Below are 25,674 nucleotides of genomic sequence, written 5' to 3'. Positions count from 1 at the left end.
GTGGATAGAAAGCTAGCTAGATTGTCGGGCCCAACGGGTAGTGATCAATGACTCCATGTCCAGTTGGCAGCCAGTATCAAGTGGAGTGCCCCAAGAGTCGGTCCTGGGGCCTGTTTTGTTCAATATCTTCATAAATGATCTGGAGAATGGTGTGAACTGCACTCTCAGCAAGTTTGCAGATGACACTAAACTGGGAGGAGAGGTAGATACGCTGGAGGGTAGGGACAGGATACAGAGGGACCTAGACAAATTGGAGAATTGGGCCAAAAAAAATCTGATGAGGTTCAACAAGGACAAGTGCAGAGTCCTGCACTTAGGACGGAAGAATCCCGTGTACCGCTACAGACTAGGGACCGAATGGCTAGGCAGCAGTTCTGCAGAAAAGGACCTAGGGGTTACAGTCGATGAGAAGCTGGATATGAGTCAACAGTGTGCCCTTGTTGCCAAGAAAGCCAATGGCATTTTGGGATGCATTTTGGGGCATTGCCAGCAGATCGAGGGACGTGATCGTTCCCCTCTATTCGACCCTGGTGAGGCCTCATCTGGAGTACTGTGTCCAGTTTTGGGCCCCACACTACAAGAAGGACGTGGAAAAATTGGAAAGAGTCCAGCGGAGGGCAACAAAAATGATTAAGGGGCTGGAACACATGACTTATGAGGAGAGGCTGAGGGAACTGGGGATGTTTAGTCTGCGGAAGAGAAGAATGAGGGGGGATTTGATAGCTGCTTTCAACTACCTGAAAGGGGGTTCCAAAGAGGATGGCTCTAGACTGTTCTCAGTGGTAGCTGATGACAGAACAAGGAGTAATGGTCTCAAGTTGCAGTGGGAGGGATTTAGGTTGGATATTAGGAAAAACTTTTTCACTAGGAGGGTGGTGAAACACTGGAATGCATTACCTAGGGAGGTGGTGGAATCTCCTTCCTTAGAAGTTTTTAAGGTCAGGCTTGAGAAAGCCCTGGCTGGGATGATTTAATTGGGGATTGGTCCTGCTTTGAGCAGGGGGTTGGACTAGATGGCCTCCAGAGGTCCCTCCCAACCCTGATATTCTATGATTCTATGATTCTATGAATCTGACTGCCTATAAGATTATCTTCCATTCTGATCTTATGGAGTTGTTCTCTTATCTTTTTTTGTTCTTCTAATAAAGTTCTGTTTTTTAAGAATCTGATTGGGTTTTTTGGGTGATAAAAATCTAAGGCTGGTCTGTGCTCATCTTGTTTATTCTCAAGCCTCCCCAGGAAAGGGGGTGTAAGGGCTTGGGGGTATATTTTGGGGAAATAGGAACTCCAAGTGGTCCTTCCCTGATTGGTTGTTAAATCCCCACTTGGTGGTGGCAGCATTTAACTAATCCAAGGGCAAAAACTTTGTGCCTTGGGGAAGTTTTAACCTAAGATGGTAGAAATAAGCTTAGGGGGTCTTTCATGTGGGTCCCCACATCTGTACCCTAAAGTCAGAGTGGGGAAGGCACCGTGACAGGGGGCTAGCCAATTTATTGCACCCAGTGCAGCTTATATGGGCACTTGGCGTATGTGAGCATTTGGTGCAAGGAGCTTCCAGCCCTCACAGACCGTGTATGGGCTTTGGAGACCAGAGTGGCTGAACTGGAAGAGCTGGGGAAGACACAGAGGTACACAGATGAGACTTTCTGGGACACAGTAGAATAGTCCCCCGGTCTGACAGCCTCTGTGCTGTTGAGGAGGATGAAAGTCTCAGGGAAGGAGAACATCCAACTGGAGCAGAGGGAAACGATCCCATAGTTGTGATATCCTTCCAGATCATAGAATCACAGAATCATAGAATATCAGGGTTGGAAGGGACCTCAAGAGGTCATCTAGTCCAACCCCCTGCTGAAAGCAGGACCAACCCCAACTAAATCATCCAGCCAGGGATTGGTCCTGCTTTGAGCAGGGGGTGGGACTAAATGACCTCCTGAGGTCCCTTCCAACCATGACATTCTTTGATTCTATGATCAACAGAATCACAGAAATTAGAGATGGCGAAAAATGTATTAGTTCATCTCATCCAGCCCCCTACCCCTATGCAGAATTGTTCTTAAAAGGGCATCTAGAGCATCTCTTTCCTTGGAAGACCATTGTTTTGGGGACAAATCCTGAAGTTCTTACTTGGAGCTTGTCTGCATGGAAAGTTACGGTGTGGCAAGCCGGGGGGGGGGGGGGGGGGGGGGGGGGGGCGGGGGGTTGGGGGTGTGTGTGCATCTCCAGCACACTAGGTTGCCATGCAGTAACATCCCATGCGGACACTGCAACAGTATAGTGAAAGTCCTTCTATGCAACCTGGCTTAGTAGTACTTGAAAATGCACCATAGCAGTGCCCATATGTGATGTTACCGCACAGAAAGCTGGTGTGTTGTCAGTTCACACCTTGGCTTGCTGCCAGTAATTCGCCGTGCAGGCAAGCCCTAAGTCAAAACTCTCCTTGAAGTCAACAGGGACTTTGAAATCAAGGGGGATTTTACAAGAGTGGGTGTGCCCCGATGGTGTGTGCAGAGATCAGATCCTACATCATGTACAGATGCAATACGTATAAATTCACAGGCCAACTTACAAAAAGTTTCCCTCTTTTTGCTTTTAGATTGGTGTTTTTGGTACAAACAGGCTTTGCATCTTTACGGATCTGCTGATGGGAATGACTCAGCATCCTATGTACACCAATCAAATCTACGTGTCCATGCTGGAGTAGAATAAGGACTTCTATAGAAAGGGAATCCTGATGATAACTATTCACCTAGCTGTTGCTACCAACATTTAGGACACAATATTCAAAGGGATCTGAACCTGGCCTCTAAATTTGTGCCTGAAGATCCAAATTTCTACATATGCATGACAACGGTACACACAAATTGTTAACTCCAGCCACCCGCTATGAATGCACAACTTTTGAGGCCATTTTAACCTGAACTCTCTCTGTCCCTGGCTAAACTTAAAGCTAGAAACAGGACATCACGTAGGTTGTTTGGAGCAATCCACAGGACCTCTGAGCAATTGCACTGGGGACATCAGTCCACGTAAGTTTCAACGTTAGTGACAATGTTAGTGGAGAGAAATGCTTGGCTGAGTGAATCACTGAGTCCTTGCCTGCCCATAGTGTCCCAGCAGTGTGAGATTCCAAGCACACCTTTCATCTTGATGGAAAGGGGCAGTACACTGCAGCAAACAGGTCACTGTTATTGAAAGCAGTTCACCCTGTGACAGATCTGGTGAAATTTAGAGGCTCTAAGCAGGACTGTGTAGATTTGTACATTATGGATAGTTTTGGGTAGTTGTGTATTCTACACCCGTATGATCTCCAATCATCAGAGCTTTTCAGTGTGTTTTCATAAAGACCTCCTTCTCTATAAAGCAAACAAGTTACTGGAAAGCTAGCTGACCGGACAGGAACAGCAACTTGCACACACTAATTAAGACCAAAGCAAGTAGGATGAAGATGGACATACCCATGGAGGTCTTTTCTCTTTACATTTTGAACGCTATCACCTGCCTTTATCTTCTGCTGTTGTTTGCTGCTAAATCCAATCTTCTTCAATCAGCCGAGCTGCCCATCTGAGCCCAGTAAGGTGAATGACCCATCTGTGCTCCATAAACTTCAATCAATAACCATTTCTTCACAAGTGTGAGCTGCAATCAATAGGCCTGACTTCAAAGATCCAGGGTTTCATGATTTGCTACTAAAGGGGGGACAGGGTATCACAAGGGTCTGCCCTACAGAAATATCCAAGCAGTGAAATCAAATGGCAGCTATGGGCATCCTCTAAGCCAGTAAAGGAAGCACTGGGTTTCTTCAGAAGTTCAGACAGTCATCCTGAAAAGAAAGGCCCCTACTATGAGTTGCTGCCTATTTTTCTCCAAATTTCAATATCTGTCTCTCACGCTTGTGTCTACCATTTTCATCACAGCAAAACAGGTGAATAAATGATGGGTGATCTACCAGCGAACCTGATGGTGTGGTGCAAATCCTGCTCTAAGTTGCATGTGTAAAGTACGTCTGAGAGCAGATTTTAGCCTACTGGGCAAAAGTGAGATCTTTCATCTTGCCTTTCCCTACAATATAGACACAGTGCACCATCCACCCGGCGAGCTGTCCACCAGCCATAAGGGACGTGTTCCAGTTGTCAAGTGCACATCTTGCTGCCATCACTCTTATCAAAGCTGAGGATCACGAAGTGTTCTGATCACCAACTATAAGGGACGCAGAGAGGGATTTCCACAACCCATTTCACTAGCAGGGAGCATGCCGTGCTGGTTAAGCTCAAGGAAACTCCTCTGGCCAAACCCAGGCTGGCACAAGCAGGCACAAGACTCCTTGACCTCCTCACCTTCGGCAGCCCAAGCAGCCACTCTCACAAACCTTCTCTTCAGTACCTGCTCAGGAGGTAGCTAAGCTAAAGTTACTCCCCTGTTCACTCAGAACCAGGTCAAGCTCCTGCACCCCATCACAAGGTACATCTATACGGCAGCCACAGGTGTGATTTGCAGCTCGTGTACTCTAGCTAGCCTGTTCAAAACAGAAGTGAGGACATGACGGCAGGGGCTTCTGGACGGGCTGCACAAGTCAGTATGTACCCAGAGCCGTCAGGTGGGCTTGTGCAGCCCACAGTGAAGCTCACCCTGCTGTGTCCTCACTACTGTTCTTAGCATGCTACATCTACACAAGCTGCAAATCACACCCACGGCTGCAGCGGAGATGGACCCGTAGACACCTCTGGGTACTGTGGGAACCGAAATATGAGGAAGTGCAAGAAAACTATTTCTTCAGATGATCAAGAATCATAAAGGATATCTCACCGAAAAAGTAATAAGGAAAACCTGTGCCCGACACGGGGAGACAGGAGAGATATGGCAGAGATGGCATCACTGTGAAGCAACCTGCCACCAACTGGGGAGAGACCAACGGACTGAGGGGTGCAAACTCCAAACACAGAGCACGACCCCCTTCCTGTCTAAGGCATCCCCACCCCGACAGACTCTGGAGGGGTCTGACTTAACACTTTAGAACACCTGCATAGCCTGTCAGGTTGAAAAAGTCTCACTGAATTGAACTGTCTTTTCCCTATAACATTCCCCAAAGACCCAGAAATACTCTGCCATGCCACAAAATACGAAGATACCGCAGTGCATTCTCAGCATTTATGTAACTTAACGACACAGCTCCCTTTACAAACAAAGTAGCTCCAGCTCACCTCCCCATTAGTAATTTGTGGATGATCCCTCGCATGCTGTTTCCCATACAGCTAAAAGCTTTGCAAGCAAATTTTGAAGCACAAGCCAGAAGTCAATGTGTGCGACCCAGTTGAGGGGATCTATGCGGAAGTGCTTACCTTTCAGGAACAAAGAGATAAGATGTCTCTCAAATAGGTACATAAACATGATTAGCACAGCTAAACTCCCGGCACTATATCAAGAGAAAGGTTATAAAGAAGATCAAGTGCCAAATTCTGCTTTTACTTGCACCTGTGAGATCCCAGTGACACTAATGGGGTGACTCAGGTGCACGTCAGAGCAGACTCAGCCAGCCACTTTGGGGAATTATGTCATGCCCATTTCATTCTCTCTCTGAGATAATTTTAGGAGAATGCTGCATATTAAGTCAAGTCACAGACTGTTAGAGACTATATATTCCAAGCTACATGTTCATTGTAAAATAGCCCCACCGTGCACTTACCATCTGTGCCCAAAATGGTGCAGGAATAACAGTCTGATTGGAGAGGTGGAGTGTACAGGAAGCATCCTTTAGAACCTGGATATTGCCGAAATCTATCTGAGCAGGTTCCACGTAGACAACTGGGCCTTCACCAGTGCTCACTAAATGGATCTTCTGCTCCAGGAAACGGGGAAACAAAAACAGGGAAAGTTGAAAGGGTCCAGCTAGCTCTCATTGTTCTCCTAGACTGTTTTCAATCCTTGGACACAGAATGGTAGGGAATGACTGGAGTAGACCTGGGATTCTGAGTGATCTTCATGTGAAGAAGGTCATCCATTCAGAATGGTTATCTGGTGATAGAGGAATCCACCTCCCTGTTTGCCTTGTTCCACCAAACCAACTGCATTTGCCCTGAAGCTCCCCACTTGTACCTATTCACCTCTCCCTCAGCTTCCCTTTCACCGTTGCCACCCCATCTTACCCCTTCTCAACATTTTCCCATCCTTCCCTCTAACTTTTTCTGCTGTCACACACTCACCACTGGTGTAAATGAGGAATACCTCCATGAGAGTTACACTGGTGTGAGTGTGAATCAGACACTTAGGTTTTAAGCTCTTTGGAGCAGGGTTCATGTCTTGTCTCTGAAGTGCCATGTACATTATGGAGCTGTATAAGTAATGAATATTAATTATGTCACCTGAGCTGTAATTGTCTCTCCTGAATATCTGTGATCCTGACAGTATTCTCTATCTTCACTATGGATCAGTTCCAGGGGTCATGGAGGCGTGGGTTGCATGGGGTAGAATGGCGATCTGTTATCCAAGTCACCTTCCCAGAGCATTAAAAGAAGCTAATGGTTTAAATGTTTACACCAGTCTTTTTGCTGTAGGAGACAGACTGCACAGGACCAAACGCCTTACTGTCATGGACCAGGTCATAGGCAGTCAGACCTAGTGGTCAAAGCAGTGGTGATCATGCCTAGTGGTCAGAGCAGGAGTCAGGAACCAGGGGTCAGCAACAGAGACAGAGGCAGGAGCTAAGCCAAGGGTCAGAGCCAGTAGCCAGGGGTGGGGCTCAGAAGCAGGAATCTGGAACAAAGCAGGAGGGCAGGGATAAGACAGGACAGGAATGCAAGAATCAGGATTAAGTCAGGGCTCAGGAGTCAGGTGAGAAGGCAGGGTCCAATGTAGCAGCCACCCAGGGATTCGCCTAGTTGCTCAGACAAAGTCCTGTGCCTCCTTCCAGCTTAAATAATGAGTCTGAGCCAATTGGAGAGGCCAGACATGACCTCCAGTTGAGATCTTCATGGGCAGTGTCTATGGTGAGCTGAGGTCCAGCAGCCCATACTCCCTGCTGGTGGAGGTGTCAGATGATGGCTGTGATCTGAGGCCTACTAGGGAACCACAGACATGGGTTCAAGACCTGTGATTCCTTCATGCCTACTCCTAAACTGAAATCAAATAAGTAATAAACCCCCAGAGTGACAAGATGCTATGTGACTCCTGAAAGGGCAAAGTATATTATTTAGACACAAAGTTTCAGTCTGTCCTGTAGGGCACCCTTAATGACATCTGGCTCAAGAAATGGCATTGGCTGCTCCTAGAGTGACCCACATCTAGTCCCACTAGGGTGACCAGATCACAACAGTAAAATATCGGGACACGCTGGGGTGCCATCAGCCCTACCCACAGTCCGCCCCCACTCTGCCCCAGGTCTCGGCCCCCCCTCCACCGCGCCCTTCCTCATCCCCCGGCCCGCCGCTGGCTTGCTGTGTCCCTCCTCAGTCCCCCACCCACCTCTTGCCTCTTCATTCCCCCTGCTCACCACTCACCTTTTCATACCCCCGGCCCGCCACTCGCCCCTATGGCACCGACTTCCCCTCTGCCCGGTGGGTGTTCGCCTGCACCGCCCTTGCCCTGCCCCCATTCCACCCCCTTCCCCCACATCCCTGCCCCTGCCCTGCCTCTTCTCCGCCTCCTCCCCGCCCCTCCCGGAAAGTCCTAATTGCTGCCAAACAGCTGTTAGGCGGCGGGAAGCACTGGGAGGGAGCGGGAGGAGTGGGGATGCAGCGCACTGATGGGGGGAGAAGGAGGTGAGGAGGGGGAGCTTGGCTGCAATTTTCCCCGGTGGGTGCTCCAGCCCCGGAGCACCCACAGAGTCAGCGCCTCCCTCCCGCTCGCCTCCTCACCTGAATATTGGGACAAATGGCGTCCCGATCACACATTGATCGGGACGCGGGACAAAGGGTTAAGTACCGGGACAGTCCCGATTTTATCAGGACATCTGGTCACCCTAAGTCTCACTCAGCTGGAAAAATGCCACCCCCATCAGACTGCCTAAGAGTAATATCCAGCGGCTGCTGGTGGCTCACTTGCCTCCATTGCAGACCTGCAGTGGCTGTTTCCCCCAACACGTTGGAGAGAGCAGGAGCGTGAGAAGGAAGCCATTGATAACTCATTTCCCAGACCTGGAGACATCAGGTTCGCTCATTTCCAGCACTTCCTGGAGAGCAGGATTTTGGGGCAGCGTGGAGGAAGAGGATGGGGCTGTCAGCCTGGCTTTCTCTTCTGGAAGCGGCAGTACTGTTGGGGGAGCTAGTGAAATCCCTTTCTAAAGACATCAGGATCTTTCATACATTTCTTTTTCATACTAGGCCTCATTATGAATGGAACAATAGTTTGTGCAATTGTTAGGAAAACTTGTGTTTGCCTTTCAGGCTCTGAATACAGTTGGGAAGCACAGCTCTGCTACTGTACTTGCACTTTAATGTTTGGAGAGGATACCTTTTTGATAGAGAAGACTGAAGAGAACAAAAAACACATAGGAAAGAGTTCCTGTAGAGTGTGCATTGATAAAGACCTCTCCTGAGAGCATATCTAAGTTTTTAGTGTGCTCTTCCCCGCAGAGCAAACAAATGTAGCATGTGTCCTTCCAGGATGTTAACCTTTAGTGTTCTGTCATTCATTTTCTACAGACCATCCAGTAAGGAAGACAGGACACCTAGAATTCCTCGCTGTGTCAAATTGCACTGGACAGGTACATTTGCTGGATGTCCATGGTATGTCATTCAGCAGGGAAGTGGTTAATATTTTTAAAAATGCTTCACTTAAACCATTCACAAAAGTGCTTTTAGCAGCAACATTTAACAGGCCATTGCTCACAAGCAAAATGATATAAAGGGAAAAGGAGGACAAGGGGGAAGACATTGCTATCAGTAATTTTCCATGGGCTCAAAGATCTTGCTGGCTCTGTTGATGGGGACATAGTGTCAGTTTCAATCGCTGGGGAATGAACAGCCTGTCCTCCGGCAGTCAGCTGCAGTGCTGAATGACTGTCTGTTTTGATAGCAGCCAGCTGCAAAATTGGTGCCTCTGGCAGGCGGCAGGCTGATACGCCACAGGTAAACCCCAGGCTGTATTGTACCAGCTCCCTAAGGCACAGGATTACTTGCAGCAAACTGAAACTGACATCCAGTCACTGGCAAGTAAAACACAAGGCAACACAGCCATGAAGGGTCAGCCTAGAGAGAAGGATTTGTGAAAGACTGCACTCTGAGAAGGGCTATAGCAGACTCAAGCTGTTGGGCATAATTAAGCAAAACATAAGAACATAAGCACGGCCAGACTGGGTCAGACCAAAGGTTCATCTAGCCCAGTATCCTGTCCGCCGACAGTGGCCAATGCCAGGTGCCCCAGAGTTAATGAACAGAACAGGTAATTAAGTGATCCATTCCCTGAGCTCATTCCCAGCTTCTGGCATAACATAAGATCATAGGACCATGCTCTTCTTTCTGTTTCACTGATCTAAAATTAGAGTGGCCCCACTGAACTCAACAGAGTTACATCAGTGCAAGAGAGAGCAGAATAAGGCCCACACATCTGAAACCAACCATCAGTAGAGTGGTTAGCAGGCTGTTGGCCATACTGCTCACAATGTAGTGGGGAAAAGTCTGGGTGGCCAGAATGGGACCCACTAAAAGTGTGTTAAAGCTGCAGGGCAGAGCTTGGACAAAATTCAAACCTGGGGCAGCTTTAGCAACAAGACATGCAAGTGTGTACTGTGCTTATGCACAGCGAGCTTTCTATTAGCACAGCTCAGATGTTTGCTGCAATTGAGTGAAAGCCAAATGCTATGCATTAAATTCCAACTTAATGGGCACACTTATGAGCTTACTGGAGTGCTATTAGTTTTCCCTTAGAAATTATTAAGATCCCACAATTCACAGGGCTCCCATTGGGGTAAGGTCTGACATGTTAATTCACATCATTAAAGCGAGGCTATGGCTGAAAGTACACATCATTAATCCAAGGATAAAATCTTTACAAGATCACCATAGTTTGAAAAACAAACCAACCACTAAAAGGTCAGGAAATTCTAACTGTGAGAAGCTCCTCCTCCCCCCACTTCTTTTTGTAATGTGTCTTAACTTTACAAACCACTTATTTGGCTAACTTCAGCCTTAATGGCAAAATTCACCTTCCTCCATTGACAAAGCCGCTAGCCACTGGTCTACATTCTAATGCAAAGAAAAGGGTTGGAGACCTAGGTTAAGATTTTCAGTGCAGTCCAGGGGAGAGAGCTGCACACCTTCCATTCATTTTAAAGAAAGCCCACGTCCTTTGGACTGCTTTGAAAATGTCAGCCTTACTTTTGGTTAATGGACACTTAGGCTTTCAGCAGTCCTTTGACACCCTAGTTCATGCTCATCAGAGATGACAAGCCATTCTGTCATCGCTATTTCAAAAGTTAATGCCATTTTAAATTAAAATGTAATTAACTAAACTTGATTTAGCTCTCAGCTAGATTAGTTCAATAAATACATTTTATCACTCACCTATCTATCTTTTTTTTTTCTTTTTTGCTAGAAGGTGGTAAAAAAACCCAGGAAGCCTCTTGGAATTCTGACAAATAACTCTATTTTTTGGGTGTCATAATTCAGAAACCACTTGCCCATACTAGTTCTCATTTGGTAGAAAAAGTCTGTCTTCACTCCAGTTGCAACCTACCAATTTTACGGCTGATATGGCCGTCCTTGTGGTTTTAGTACAGAGGCTACAGTGGCCCATAATGGACTGAATTCAGAAAAGCACTTAACCACATGCATCAGTTGATTCCTGTTCAGGACAGTACTTAAGGAGGTGCTTTTTCTAAGTGTGTGAGAGGACTTAAGCATGTACTCACAGTTAAGCATGTGCTTAAGGGCTTTCCTGAACAGGGTTGCTTTCTCAAATTGGGGCCTTTATTATGCAGTGGTTATTGTTACTCTGTAAGTATACAACAGACTTAGAGACAAAGGAATTGCTGTAGTGGCTTAGACCAAGGGTTAATCTACAAAGATAGGCAGTTCCAGATATTTCAGAGTACTCTCCATAATGACCAATGGAAACATCTGCCCATAAGGAAAGTTTCCTTCCTATCCCCAGGCAGTTAGTTCTTGGCTTATGCAATGAATCATGAGGGTTTATAGCATTCCTTTTTCATTCTCTCTCATTATTCATATAAACATCTAATCTTTTTGGAATCATACTTAGCTCCTGGTCTCTATGATTTCTGATGGCAATGAGTTCTATAGGTAGTCATGTTAGGTGAAGCACCTAGAGGGGAGTTATTTGCCTGACTCCCAGTGACTACCCTTAGGTGCTTCCGAAAACCCCTGCCACGCCATGCAAATGATTTACATTTGTGGCCTTTCCATTGTACTGACTGTCCCTTTCGATGTGAACTATAGCAAATGGTCTAGAAATGCCCAATTTACCTTCTCTGCACCAGTCATTACTTGTATGCTCCTATCGTGCCCCTTCAGAAGACACAATCCTGCAAGGTTCTAAGCTCCCTCCATTCGTCTTGACTTTATACAGTAGTGAAGGGCACTCAGCACTTTCTGGGATCAGGCCCATATTCTTCTTGCCAACTGAAACAGGTTTGATCTTTCCTGACCCTCCTCGTTATTGGTATGAGCAGTGCAATTAACCTCAAAACATCTGACTTCTATCATCAGTGAGGTGCTATCACAGTGATATTTATACTCTAATGACGTTAAGTTTACTACTGCAGCTTTTGAATTCACCAGAATAATCCCTGGAATTGTAAAGAACTAGACTGTCTGAACACAAACGTGCTGTGTGCAAAGACCACCCTCAGAACATGTCTCCACACTCCAGAGAGAACATTGATTCAGACACAAAGCATATTTCATCATCAGGGTCTCACCAGGGGGGATTCTTCACTCCCAAACATGGCTATGGAAGCCACAGTGTCCTGCTGTCCAGTCACCTGGGCTTCCAGTACTAAGGGGATCTCCACAGTGCTATGAGGTTGAATAATGCCACAAGGCCTGGGGCTGGAGTACAACACAGAGGGCTTCTCCTCATACTCCTGTGCAGAGACACAACCAGAACATAGTCTTCACCATGACTTCTTTGGAAACTTTCTGTTCCTTGACATTTAAAAATATTACAATTATTGCACAGTTAAAAGAATCACGTCAAAGGGGGGAATTGACCATGGTGCAGAGGACTAGCACAAAGCCTACGCTGACCCCTATTTTGAGGACTTATGTGGGACTGAAGTGATGCACAGACAAGCACCAGCCTTCTGCGCAGGGGTGAATTTTCACCTAGAGATAGACTATAAAATATGCAAAACAGCACAGCTGAAGGCGCACATTTCTAACAGGGAGGGTAATTAACCACTGGAACAGCTCACCACAGGATGTGGTAGGTTTTCCATCACTTGCAGTCCTTAAATCAAGACTGGGTCTTTTTCTAAGGGACCTGATATTGCTCAGTAGAAGTTATAGGCATGAGGCAGGAATTACTGGATGAAATTTTCTGGCCTGTGTTGCAATAGCCCCTTATGGCCTTCAAGTTTCTAAATCTTTCCAGGAACTAGTACAGACATTTACTTGCCCGAGGCATCACCTAAAGGCAATCCAGCCAATCGAACGGATTGAATATCAGGAGCACCTGTTCCAAGCATCTCCAGGTTTCATTAGGAAAGAGTTACTCAAAACTATGAAAGAGAACACAGTGGCTATGTTGGCTGGTGCTCCAGAAAATATGGAACAGTGTCCATGTCTGCCAGATGGAAATAGGAAAAATAGGAGGGGAAGGACATTATTTTCAATCACCTATGAGGATATTACAAGTAAAAATAAAATACAATGGACTACATTTAACGGCGTGTAAATGGGGGAGTAAAGTTAGCCAGAAACTGGTATAAACAAGTGTAAGTAGCAAAACTTGCACCAGTTTGGTATTCTGCAGGGTCCATATTTAGCTCTGGGTAAACAGGTGCCATTTCCATTATACCAGGGCTAAATTTGGTCTGAGCAAATTGGAGAAGGAGTGGCCTAGCTGCTTTATCTTACACTCTCCTGTGAGGTAGGAAGGAAAGCAACTCTCCCCTTCAGCTCCTTCAGGGTTTGACTCATCCATGTAGGCACAGGAGTTCCATTGCTCTCAGGAGAGATGTCTCCAAGAGGGGTCCACCCTAGGACGAAGGCAGCTTTAGGTTCCATCTGGGGCTCACCAATGGAGGCTCCCAGGAATATATGCTGAGTCAGTGCACCTTCCAGGCACTCTGGCCCCAACTCTTCCTTGGCTGGCTCCAGTCCTCATGGGGGATATGGAGTTGTGAGGCCCCCATGCCCAAATGCCAGTGACCTCTCTGTTGCCAGAGACTGCAGCCTGGTTTTTACCAGTAAAGTGAAATGAGCCCCTGGCTTGCAAGTTCTGCTTGCTTTGAAAATCTTGTAGATTGGTGCAAGTCAACACTGACACCTGCTTTCTAACCAACGAATGCCTAATGTGTAACTACACCACTACTGAATCTGGCCCAGTGGCTCCCACAGCAGCTGCATCTATTCAGCCCAGCCTACAGCTGACTCATAAACCGAGTTCACAGAAGGCTTTGAATTGTTCCCCTTTCCTGTTGTAGAATGGGTTACACCATGAAATATCAGGGAATGCCACACAGACCACCAGCTATGGACTCAGTCAGTGGCTTTCTTCCCTTTCCTCTTGTGAACTACAGCCTCTCAGAAAGAAACCCTTGCTGTTTATAATGTATTGTATCTTTCAAAGAATCACTCCTGGTTTCAATGCTGTGGGACCCTCCCCTTTAAGAACTTGTAAGTTCTCACTTGCAAGAGAGTTCCAAAGAAGGTAACGCAAACATTCTCACATCAAATGCTGGTGAGGCTAGAGACAACTATAATACAGCACTTGATACTGTCTATTATGTGCTAGTGGGGAAATACCCCTTCCATTCTCAGAGAGCCCCATGGAAATGGAAGAGAAGCAGCAGAAAGGGAGGATGAGATGACAAACCTGAGGCAGAACCCCGTAGCACCCGGGAAGCTCAGCATCGTTCACAAGCATCACCACCTGCTGGTGAGGGAACTTCAGGAAACACCGTCCAAACTTCACCACAGGGTTGACCACACGCAGCGGAGGAACAACACATCTAGCCCCCCAAAAAACAGCATGACAGATACCAAGAGAATACAGTGTTTGTTTATTCCCAGAACATGGTGAAATGGAGCATAATATATTTGTCATTGTCACATAGAGGCTTTACACTCATACAGACATTAATCATATTAAAATTATTTTTATTCACTTTTTAATCAACAATCTCTGTTAAAGGACATGTGGGGAAACTGCGATGGGTCTCTACTCAACAGTGTTTCATTAACACCAGCAAGCATTCAAGCAGGGAACAATTTCTCAGACTGGAACCTTGCTAACATTCTGAGCTTTCTTAGCCTGGATGATATGTACTGGTTGGTTCATATTTTTTGTGTCTTCTGCGTGGAAGGAATGTGCAGCTAGAGATTTCTGCCAAATCTGTGTTAATGTGCATTAACTTGACACCCCTGCCCTAAAACCCTACTTGGAAAGGGTGATTTTGGGTTTGTATCTGAGCCTCCAGGGAGCTTTCTGTCTCTTGTTATTCTGCAACACCTGCCCATTAACCCAGAATACAAATCTTCCTCCCTTATCTGGATTTGAGAAGACATTTGGTTGATAGAAGGAAAATGTCTTAATTTACAAACTGGGGCAACTGCTGCCCTCTGCAGGATGTATCAGAGAGGAGTCAGGGGGACCACGAGGCTGATGAAGGTCATGTCCATTAGTGTTTCTGCATGATGCTCTCCTAATTATCCTACAAAATTGATTCCAAGTGGGATTTTCCAGACTCAGTGTTGGCCTAACTCTGTTCCCACTGAAGTCAATGGAAAAGTTCACATTGACTTCAAAGGGATATTGCCAGTACCAAGGTCTTTTAAAACTGTTCCCCAACACCCCCCGCATCTATATATACACAATTATACATACAGGGCCAAATGCATCCCTTTTGTAACTGCACTGAAGTCAACCAAGTCACAACAGTCCTATAGTATCTGATCCAGGAAAAATGACCCCTGGCTCAAATTTCTGATGGCAAATAACTAAAACTAGGGAAAGCAGATGAAGCTGAGCTCATTCTATAAAGCAAATAATAATAATAATACTCTTCCCTCGTCACTATCTTTTGTTTATTTCTCCTAGCTAAAATTCAGAATTTTGTCTTAAACTCTTAAGTATTAATCCACATGCTAATTGTCTGAAACTAGCCCCATCATTGCATTGCCATCCATGCCGCGGATGTCTCCATGCCAAATAGATTTTCCACTGCAGGAAACCTGAGTTAAGTACAATACTCAGGATGAAAAGGGATAGCTGTTGGGCTCTTCACACATGAAACCTGTTGCGAACACTGAAAGTCACGGACAATAACGTATACTCTTACTCTTCCTGTGTTGAAAAAGGCTCAGGGCCCTTCCCTTATTTTTAATACAGGTGCTTTTCAGCATGTGTTGTTTACAATACTTTGCCACTTCCATATCAGATTTAGTTCTCATGCCCAACTATGCACAATAATCATATTAAACAGTGGTTCTCATTTTGGAATGGAGGGATAAATACACCATATTATGTATATGACAGCACAGAATAGGTGACACAGGGACAAAGGGGAAATGGATGCAAATGGAGTGTCAATACCTTGCTGTGATTAGGAGTGCCAGCACTTCCTCTCCGATACCATCCACATCCACCACCAATGCCGTTTCATATTTCTTCACAGTGTTGGAACATAAGGTCACCTAGTGCAGGAAAAGGGGAACAAATTCTTTACTTTCTAAAGCAATCCCTCAGATGGAGTGCTCATTTAACAACCTCTAGTATCTCCTTTGTTGGGCTTTTGGAACTTGGAGATCATTTGCTGGAGAAGGACTTTGTTGAGTAAGGTTGCATTAGTTGTATCAATGGTTCTCAGTTGAGGATCTTTGGACAATCATTGGTCCAGGAAGCCTTATCTGGTGGACCATTAAGGAAGCATTTTGAGACCAAAACTGTAAGGGATTGGGAAGTCTAGGACCAGAGATGGGCTCCAAGATTATTTTTTTTAATATAAAGTGATCCATAGAATGGAAAAATGGGGAAATGTGGCTTTAACAAACCAACTGATATTTTCTTTTAATAGAATCACAGATTAGCATTGGAAGAGACCTCAGGAGGTCATCTAGTCAACCCCCTGCTCAAAACAGGACCACCCCAACTAAATCACGCCAGCCAGAGCTTTGTCAAGCCAGGCTTTAAAAACCTCTAAGAATGGAGATTCCACCACCTCCCTAGGTAACCCATTCCAGTGCTTCACCACCCGCCTAGTGAAATTCTTTTTCCTAATATCCAACCTAGAGCTACCCAACGGCAACTTGAGACCATTGCTCCTGGTTCTGTCATCTGCCATCACTGAGAAGAGCCTAGCTCTGTCCTCTTGGGAATCCCCCTTCAGGTAGCTGAAGGCTGCTACCAAATCCTCCCTCACTCTTCTCTTCTGCAGACTAAATAAACTCAGTTCCCTCGGCCTCTCCTCATAAGTCATGTGCCCCCTAATCATTTTCGTTGCCCTCCACTGGACTCTCTCCAATTTGTCCACATCCTTTCTGTAGTGGGGGGGCCAAAAACTGGGATGCAATACTCCAGATGTGGCCTCACCAGTGTCATAGAATCATAGAATCATAGAATATCAGGGTTGGAAGGGACCTCAGGAGATCATCTAGTCCAACCCCCTGCTCAAAGCAGGACCGATCCCCAGCTAAATCATCCCAGCCAGGGCTTTGTCAAGCCTGACCTTAAAAACTTCTAAGGAAGGAGATTCCACCACCTCCCTAGGTAACGCATTCCAGTGTTTCACCACCCTCCTAGTGAAAAAGTTTTTCCAAATATCCAACCTAAACCTCCCCCACTGCAACTTGAGACCATTACTCCTTGTTCTGTCATCTGCTACCACTGAGAACAGTCTAGAGCCATCCTCTTTGGAACCCCCTTTCAGGTAGTTGAAAGCAGCTATCAAATCCCCCCTCATTCTTCTCTTCCGTAGACTAAACATCCCCAGTTCCCTCAGCCTCTCCTCATAAGTCATGTGTTCCAGTCCCCTGCAAACTTGCTGAGGGTGCAATCCACACCATCCTCCAGATCATTTATGAAGATATTGAACAAAACCGGCCCCAGGACCAACCCTCAGGGCACTCCACTTGATACTGGCTGCCAACTAGACATGGAGCCATTGATCACTACCCGTTGAGCCCGACAATCTAGCCAACTTTCTATCCACCTTATAGTCCATTCATCCAGCCCATACTTCTTTAACTTGCTGGCAAGAATACTGTGGGAGACAGTGTCAAAAGCTTTGCTAAAGTCAAGGAAAAACACGTCCACTGCTTTCCCTTCATCCACAGAACCAGTTATCTTGTCATAGAAGGCAATTAATAATCACTTCCCTCGAGCTGCTGGCAGTGCTCCTACTAATACAACCCAATATGCCATTAGCCTTCTTGGCAACAATGGCACACTGTTGACTCATATCTAGCTTCTCGTTCACTGTAATCCTCAGGTCCTTTTCTGCAGAACTGCCGCTTAGCCAGTCGGTCCCCAGCCTGTAGCAGTGCATGGGATTCTTCCGTCCTAAGTGCAGGACTCTGCACTTGTCATAGAATCATAGAATATCAGGGTTGGAAGGGACCTCAGGAGGTCATCTAGTCCAACCCCCTGCTCAAAGCAGGACCAATCCCCAATTAAATCATCCCAGCCAGGGCTTTGTCAAGCCTGACCTTAAAAACCTTGACCTTGTCCTTGTTGAACCACATCAGATTTCTTTTAGCCCAATCCTCCAAATTGTCTAGGTCACTCTGGACCCTATCCCTACCCTCCAGCATATCTAACTCTCGCCCCAGTTTAGTATCATCCATGAACTTGCTGAAGGTGCAATCCATCCCATCATCTAGAACATTAATGAAGATGTTGAACAAAACCAGCCCTAGGAGTGACCCCGGGGCACTCCACTTAATACCGGCTGGCAACTAGACATTAATCGGGGATCGGTCCTGCTTTGAGCAGGGGGTTGGACTAGATGACCTCCTGAGGTCCCTTCCAACGCTGATATTCTATGATTCTATGATTCTATGATTGAGCAATTGATCACTACCCATTGAGCCCAACGATCTAGCCAGCTTTCTATCCACCTTACAGTCCATTCATCCAATCCATACTTCTTTAACTTGCTGGCAAGAATACTGTGGGAGACCCTATCAAAAGCTTTGCAAAAGTCAATCCATATCACGTTCACCACTTTCCCCATATCCACAGAGCCAGTAATCTCATCGTAGAAGGGAATCAGGTTGTTCAGGCATGACTTGCCCTTGGGGAATCCATAGTGACTGTTCCTGATCACCTTCCTCTCCTCCAAGTGCTTCAAAATGGATTCCTTGAGGACCTGCTCTATGATTTTTCCATGGACTGAGGTGAGGCTGACCTGTCTGTAGTTCCCCGGGTTCTCCTTCTTCCCTTTTTTGAAGATGGGCACTATATTTGCCTTTTTCCAATTGTCCGGGACTTCCCCCAATTGCCACAAGTTTTCAAAGATAATGGCCAATGGCTCTGCAATCACATCAGCCAACTTCCTCAGGACCCTCGGATGCATTGCATCCGGCCCCATGGACTTGTGCATGTCCAGCTTTTCTAAATAGTCCTTAATCTGTTCCTTCACCACTGAGAGCTGCTCACCTCCTCCCGATATTGTGCTGCACAGTGCAGCAGTCTGGGAGCTGACCTTGCCTGTGAAGACCGAGTCAAAAAAAGCATTGAGTACTTCAGCTTTTTCCACATAATCTGTCACTAGGTTGCCTCCCTCGTTCAGTAAGGGGCCCACGCTTTCCTTGACTTTCTTCTTGTTGCTAAAATACCTAAATGTGAATGGTAACAAACCCTTCTTGTTATCATTCACATCCCTTGCTAGCTGCAAGTCCAGTTGTGCTTTGGCCTTCCTGATTACACCCCTGCATGCTTGAGCAATATTTTTATACTCCTCCCTAGTCATCTGTCCAAGTTTCCACTTCTTGTAATCTTCTTTTTTGTGTTTAAACTCACTGAAGATTTCTCTGTTAAGCCAAGCTGGTCGCCTGCCATATTTGCTGTTCTTTCTGCACATCGGGCTGGTTTGTTCCTGCACCCTCAATAAGGCTTCTTTAAAATACAGCCAGCTCTCCTGGACTCCTTTCCCCCTCATATTAGCCTGCCAGGGGATCCTGCCCTTCAGTTCCCTGAGGGAGTCAAAATCTGCTTTTCTGAAGTCCAGGGTCCGTATTCTGCTGCTCTCCTTTCTTCCTTCTGTCAGGATCCTGAACTCGACCATCTCATGGTCACTGCTGCCCAGGTTGCCACCCCCTTCTACTTCCCCTACCAATTCTTCCCTCTTTGTGAGCAGGAGATCAAGAAGAGCATGGCCCCTGGTTGGTTCCTCCAGCACTTGAACTTTTCCCCAACGAGGATCACTTTAAAGAACAATGGGCATCCATGATGGCCCAAAAAGCTGCAGTTCTTTTCCTCAGCAGGCTCTACATCTTGTTATTGAGCACTCACAGGGGTCTGAAGGGATGGTCTTCCTAAGTTTGCTTTCATTAAGAATGAAAAGGAGCCAGAAGTGACCCTAGTCATCCTTATGTTTTAGCAAACACATCACAATCCAGAATCCTCCCACATTGTGTGCACATCAAGGATGACACTTATTGTTGCCTGTTTTCTCTGATTTATTTTAGCCACTACTCTGTAAAAAGGAGTGTGTCTCTTCTTCGATCTGTCTGGAGATGAGTTCACAGTTGAATGATAAGTTAAAATTCCTGGAGAAATCAGACACAGTGCAAAATAGAAAGTTCCACTGTGAAAACAGCTATATTTGTTACATTTCTTACTTTAGACAGCAGAATAACAAAGCCAAAATGCCAAAGACAAAACCTGGCCTGTCCTATTAAGGTGGGCTAGTGGAGGAAGAATGTCCACTCCCACACAGCAGCCATTCTAGTCTAAAGCTGTGGGAATGGCTAATGACATCTGCATATGTCACAATGGGCCATGGTCTGCTGGCTCAGGGATGTGACCAGCTCAATGGACTCCTGAGAAAAGGTGCTACAAGGGGTGTTACCATATGGAATAAAAATAAAGTGTGCTGCAGTATACATCTCCCATCCTCTCCAGGAGCACAGCTCAGGACCTACAGCACAACTAAGCTTGCGGGGTGCCACCTGAAGTACTGGGGTACCACTGAGCCTGCCTGTTCCACCAGCCTGGCCTCCCTCATCCTGTCCTGCTAAGCCAGGCCCTCAAGCCTCCTCTAGCACACCCACAGGTAAAGACACACCCAGCTGCAGAAAGACACAGATACTGAAATCAGTACTGCGTGGGAAGGCTTTCAGCTAAGGAATTGCCCAGTACTCAAGTGCACTCCCCCTCTGGAGAGTAAACCTAAAATTGTATTGTCTTGCACTGCACAGAGAACTGTACAGCATAAGCTAATTGAAATTTGCCTTCTTCTTCAATGTGGAGAGAGATATGCACAGTTTTGGCCCCCTAGTTATGAATTACACAAACTGGGTTGAAAACAAAAACAAGTTTATTAACTACAAAGGACAGATTTAAAGTGATTATAAGGGATAGCAAACAGATCAAAGTAGATTACCTAAGTAAATAAACAAAAACCGCAAACTGAGCTTAACACACTAGATAGGTAGGATATAAATTAACAAATCCTCACCCTGTGTGATAAACAGGCTGGCAGATTCTTAAGGCAGAAGTTGCCTTGGCTTTCCCAAGTTTTCATACACAGGCTAAAGATTCCCTCTAGCCTGGGACCATCACTTCCCACAGTTCAGTCCTTGCCCCTCAGGTGTTTCCAGGTGTATTGTTGCAGGGAGAGTGAGGTACCATCATGATCTCATTGTCCCCCCTTTTATATCTTCTTCCCACTTGCTGGAAAGCTCTTTTGCTGTGACCTGGGTCAAACAGTCCCCATTGTGTAGTGCTGTCTCTGAGAGGTTTCTGTTGTACACAGTTCCTGGGGTAATCCTTGTGCTTCTGTGCATTTCCTCAGCAAGCCATTAGCATTGTTTGGTCTTTTTACTGTTGTACCTGAAAGGCTGATTGTGGGTGTTTTCAGCCTCGCAACATGTTTCAGTAACACATACGTAGCTAAACTTCAGAACTTCACATATGACGATAGCACGTACAATCCAATGAGATATTAATGTTTAGCAGATTAAGGCTTTTAGAATGATACCTCACAAGACATACTTTGTACAAAACATATTCTAATTACATGACGGTGGTGCATATTGGGGTGTCAGCAAGTCACACTAGCCTTTTCTCCTCTTCCCCTTTGTGTGGGTCTGATGATTAACACAAGGATTTTGACCTAAATCTTCATCTGTAGGTTTGTTTACAACAGATGGCCCCTTAGAGTAAAGTTACATTTGGACAATCTCTGAACTGAGATACAAGACCAAATACTAGCTTAATGTTACCAGGTGCAACTCCATTGACTTAAATGTGTCCACTTACCAAGGCTGAATTTGCTCCGTAAGTGAATACTTTGGATGCCCTGGGATCTTTGCAAAACCAAGTTAAGAACCAAGAGACCCCCCACAGGTTTATCTCCTCCAAACTTCCATGCTAAAGCATAAAGAGAGAGAGGATTCTGCTCCATAACCCACACCACAATCCTTACACAAGAGCAGATCCCTATGCCAGAGTTTAGCTTTGCCTAAAACCTCCTCCTCATAAAAAGACCTTGACTTTCAAGCTAATGTTACAGATATGGTGGAAATCCATCCCATAAATCACCTTCAACTGTAGCTGAATATGAAAGTGGATGGTACCATATTTTGGCTATGAGTTGAAATGCAAACCAAACACTACACATTGTCACTAGAATGAGATCATGGCTTTGTTTTGTGTGTTACATGATAAAATCTCAGCTAAAAAAATGGGGGAAATAGTCATTTCCATGATGCTATTAGCTCCTTCAGCCTGGTAGCAAGGCTTAAAACACTCCCTTTAACCCAGGGCTCCTGAACAAACATAAATTAAATAAATTCATTGTGGCTTTAAAATCAAGGGGCCAAATTTTGCTCTCAGTTACATCAATGTAAATCCAGAGGAAGACTACTGACTTGAATAGAATTATTCCAAATTTACAATGCGTAACTGAAAGCAAAATTTGGCCCAAGAGTGACTGGGATCATTAATGGATACCCTAACTTTCACTGTCCCCCCGGAGACCATTGCATTTAATGAGACTTAGTGGGAGAGTGAATGTAAGAATGAAAAAGAGAGTGAACTATTTTTGCTTATATACTGTAAAACATTACTTTTTAACTACTACTTTCCATCCTATTTCTTCCTCCTTCCACTTTAAATCAAAGACCAACTGCTCTGCAAAGTTTTCTAAACCCACATCAGGAAACTCATTAATATGTGACTATTGTGGTTGAAATTCATAATCTGGACCCTGCAGTTTTGGAAACCGAACTGCACCTCCTTGAGTGCCCCCAAAACTGTGGTTATGAAAAGCTCTTGGATAATTACTTTACAATAATCCCAATAGTAACAAAAGCCTTGTTTTAGCTCTGCAAACCATCAGACTCTCCTGTTCAACTGTAGTTTGACACATACTATACCTGGATATCCAGGAGCCCATGAGAGCGGATGGTACCACTACTGGGTGTTATGATAAATTCTTTTGGCTTGACACTTCCCTGGGCTCCCTTTCTCCAGGATGTTCTTGTGATGTCCAAGGTCTGAACAAAACTGGTAACACTTGGATCCCCGGGGCCATCCCCAGGGATGCAAAGGTTGAATGTCATGGGGATCAAAGACGTGTTCCGGAGGCTACACGATAAGGACCGAGGAAAGCCTATAAAAGAATGTCACTGAATGTGAGTTTATGCATTAATTATCCCTTGATTTCTAGTGTGAATATTTCAGAATGATAAAAGCTGTGCTTGGAATTTTGCTCTTTTCAGACTGAATCACAGTTAATTGAGATGCTAAGCAAGTAATTAATCTTCACTTGGTTTCCCTGTAAATTGATCACACCGGTTGATTCCATGGGGATACTAATTTACGATTCTTGATCACCAAATGTGGGAAGATTTTCATTACAGCTTTAGTTGGGAGAAGTCCTCTCTAACTAGCACTGATTATTATTCAGTTTTAAACCTAAGTCTAGGGAGAGCGTGATGGGCATATTGGAATAAGACCCAGATTCTGCTACCCTTGCTCATAAACAGCATTTTACCCCATGATTTTCAATACATAAATAAAATACAGCACATGGTACTACTCATGAGAAAGGGTGGCAAAAGAATCAGAATGATGAATCCTTTGGGAACTACAGCACCATGGAATCACAGAATATCAGGGTTGGAAGGGACCTCAGGAGGTCATGTAGTCCAACCCCCTGCTCAAAGCAGGACCAATCCCCAATTTTTGCCCCAGATCCCTAAATGGCCCCCTCAAGGATTGAACTCACAACCATGGGTTTAGCAGGCCAATGCTCAAACCACTGAGCTATCCCTGCCCCCCCAAGATCTTTCCACTGCAAGTTTGCTGTTATCTAAGACATGGTCCTGTTCTCAGTGGATGAAATGGTGAAACTTCAGTCAACTTCACTAAGAGCAGGACTGGATCATTAGTGACAAATATGAGCAAAGCTGCTTCACTCCTGCTACCTACTAAAAATGCTACCACTACCAAGGCACGTCAAAATCTGAAGACTGCTTTCCCTGCCGAGTGGGTTCTAACAAGTACATGTTGGGAGTTTACCTGTCCTGAATCCCATTGTCAGGAACTAGTGCTGTTGTCGGGGAAATAATAACTACACTGATTGCATGAGTTACCATGTGCTTTGTCACAGTTCAAGTCTGAAGGAACTAAGGCTGGTTCTTCTAGTTTTTCCACTGTAAATCAGACACTCATAGGATTACTTCTTTATTATAAATAAAATGAGTTTTACAACTCTTGCACTCGCACCAGTTATAAATGCTAACTCAGCCTGATCTTCAAACCTTTGCTTGTCCCATTTTTTCCATTGAAGTTGTACTATTTGATTGGATTAAGATCAGTCTGGAAAAAGAGGAGGTGATGGGGAAACATTCAGTTGGCAAGGGGAACATTCTTAAGAACCGGGCCAAAATCTGATTGCTCCCTCAAACGTGGGTGTCGGCCCATCTATTGCCAAATAGTTTGAAATCTGGGAAGAATCTATTAAATTTACTTCTGTTCATGGATTTCCAGATAGAAACTGGAAACACCAGAAACACTCTTTTCCACCTTCATTTGGCCAAGAAATTGCTCCCCTTCCTCTCTGCTAGAGATCTCACTGCAGTCACCATATGACTTCCTTCTGTAGTATTCGTTACTAGCACAACCTTGAAGTCCACTTGGAAGCTGGTTCAAAACAAACCTACTCACTTGCTAGGCAAGGCAAGGCAGGCTGGTGAATACGTATAACACCTATACGGTGCACTGGCTGTCAAATTCAGTTCCAGGTGAAATTCAGGGCAATGGTATCTACCAACAGCCCTCTAAATGGTTTAAGCTCCAGCTATCTCGCATACTGGCTCTTCTTTGCACCCCAGTATGACAATTGTACTTGGCAAGAATGTTCTATCACTTCTGTAGTTTACAGGGCATGCACAAGGCAGCAAAAAAGGGGGTTAACTCATGAGAGCAGACAGAATTGGTCTGCTTGCTCAGTCAACTAAACCTGTGGTAGAAATGGCACATCACCCACTCTCCAGCTACAAAGCATCAGATGCATTCAAGTATGGAAAGAAACCACTTGGAGATGCAGATGTCATTTACCCATGTCCTACAGTGATAAATTCCTGTCTCAGGCCAGCTGCTTGGAAATCTTCTGTGGAAGTTATTTAGCAAGGAGGTTGGAGATCAGTTTGGAGGATACATGTACACTATCTAGAATCCCAAAATTGGCTGAAGTCGCCAGACAATGGCAATAGTTATTAGTATATTTTAAAAGGAGCAAGGATAAGAAAGTCTCTCTTTTAATGCTGAAAGAGCCTCATTAATGAAATCAGATTAAAGGAAATGAAACTCACATTACCTAATTGTTTTTGCACCTATTCCTTTTTTTCCAGTATGAACTGTCTGGAGTTATTTTATTTTTTTATTCAAAAGGAAATAAGAGTAAAAGACAGTATGGTGACACATGGAAAGGAAGAAAGTGCTCAGAAACAGTAATTAGCTTTCTTAAAGAATCCAAGGACAGCATGAAAGCACAGAGGCGCACTAGGCAAGAATGATAATGTGCCTTCAATCAATCCACAATTGATTTCACATTTAAACTTTAGATCATCTCTGTGAAAAGACTTTTATAAGGCTGAGATGGAGAGTCAGAATCTGCATTTAAATGGAGATGTTCTGAATGCAGGGATACAAGAGTATGTCAGCAATGCCATGCTTTCAATAGAGAAGAAACCAGAATCTAGGACATCAATGCCTACCACAGCGCTATTGAATGGGCATATTAGCTGGTAAGTGATAGCGAGATGTCCACACAGGATGAATTAACTTCTCACACTAAAGGGCAGTGGAATAAGTAATTTCTTTGCTTTG

At 45.2% G+C, this 25,674-nt stretch overlaps 1 protein-coding gene across 2 annotated transcripts in view; it reads right to left on the bottom strand.

Annotated features, from left to right (window-relative positions):
* Positions 1 to 25,674, bottom strand: part of HYDIN (HYDIN axonemal central pair apparatus protein) — a 446,380-nt gene that overhangs the window by 230,557 nt on the left and 190,149 nt on the right. For both annotated transcript variants that reach the window (XM_043526330.1, XM_043526331.1), the window contains exons 14-18: positions 22,716 to 22,951; positions 15,709 to 15,809; positions 13,990 to 14,125; positions 11,870 to 12,034; positions 5,681 to 5,833 (exon numbers count right to left, since the gene is read on the bottom strand). In XM_043526330.1, coding sequence (XP_043382265.1) covers positions 5,681 to 5,833; positions 11,870 to 12,034; positions 13,990 to 14,125; positions 15,709 to 15,809; positions 22,716 to 22,951 — 791 coding nt within the window. The remainder of the gene's footprint in view (positions 1 to 5,680; positions 5,834 to 11,869; positions 12,035 to 13,989; positions 14,126 to 15,708; positions 15,810 to 22,715; positions 22,952 to 25,674) is intronic.

Source organism: Chelonia mydas, chromosome 12 (genome assembly GCF_015237465.2).
Source record: "Chelonia mydas isolate rCheMyd1 chromosome 12, rCheMyd1.pri.v2, whole genome shotgun sequence".
Lineage (NCBI taxonomy): Eukaryota > Metazoa > Chordata > Testudines > Cheloniidae > Chelonia > Chelonia mydas.
Note: the sequence above shows the minus strand (reverse complement) of the source record. Positions and strands in the feature narration are given on the sequence as shown.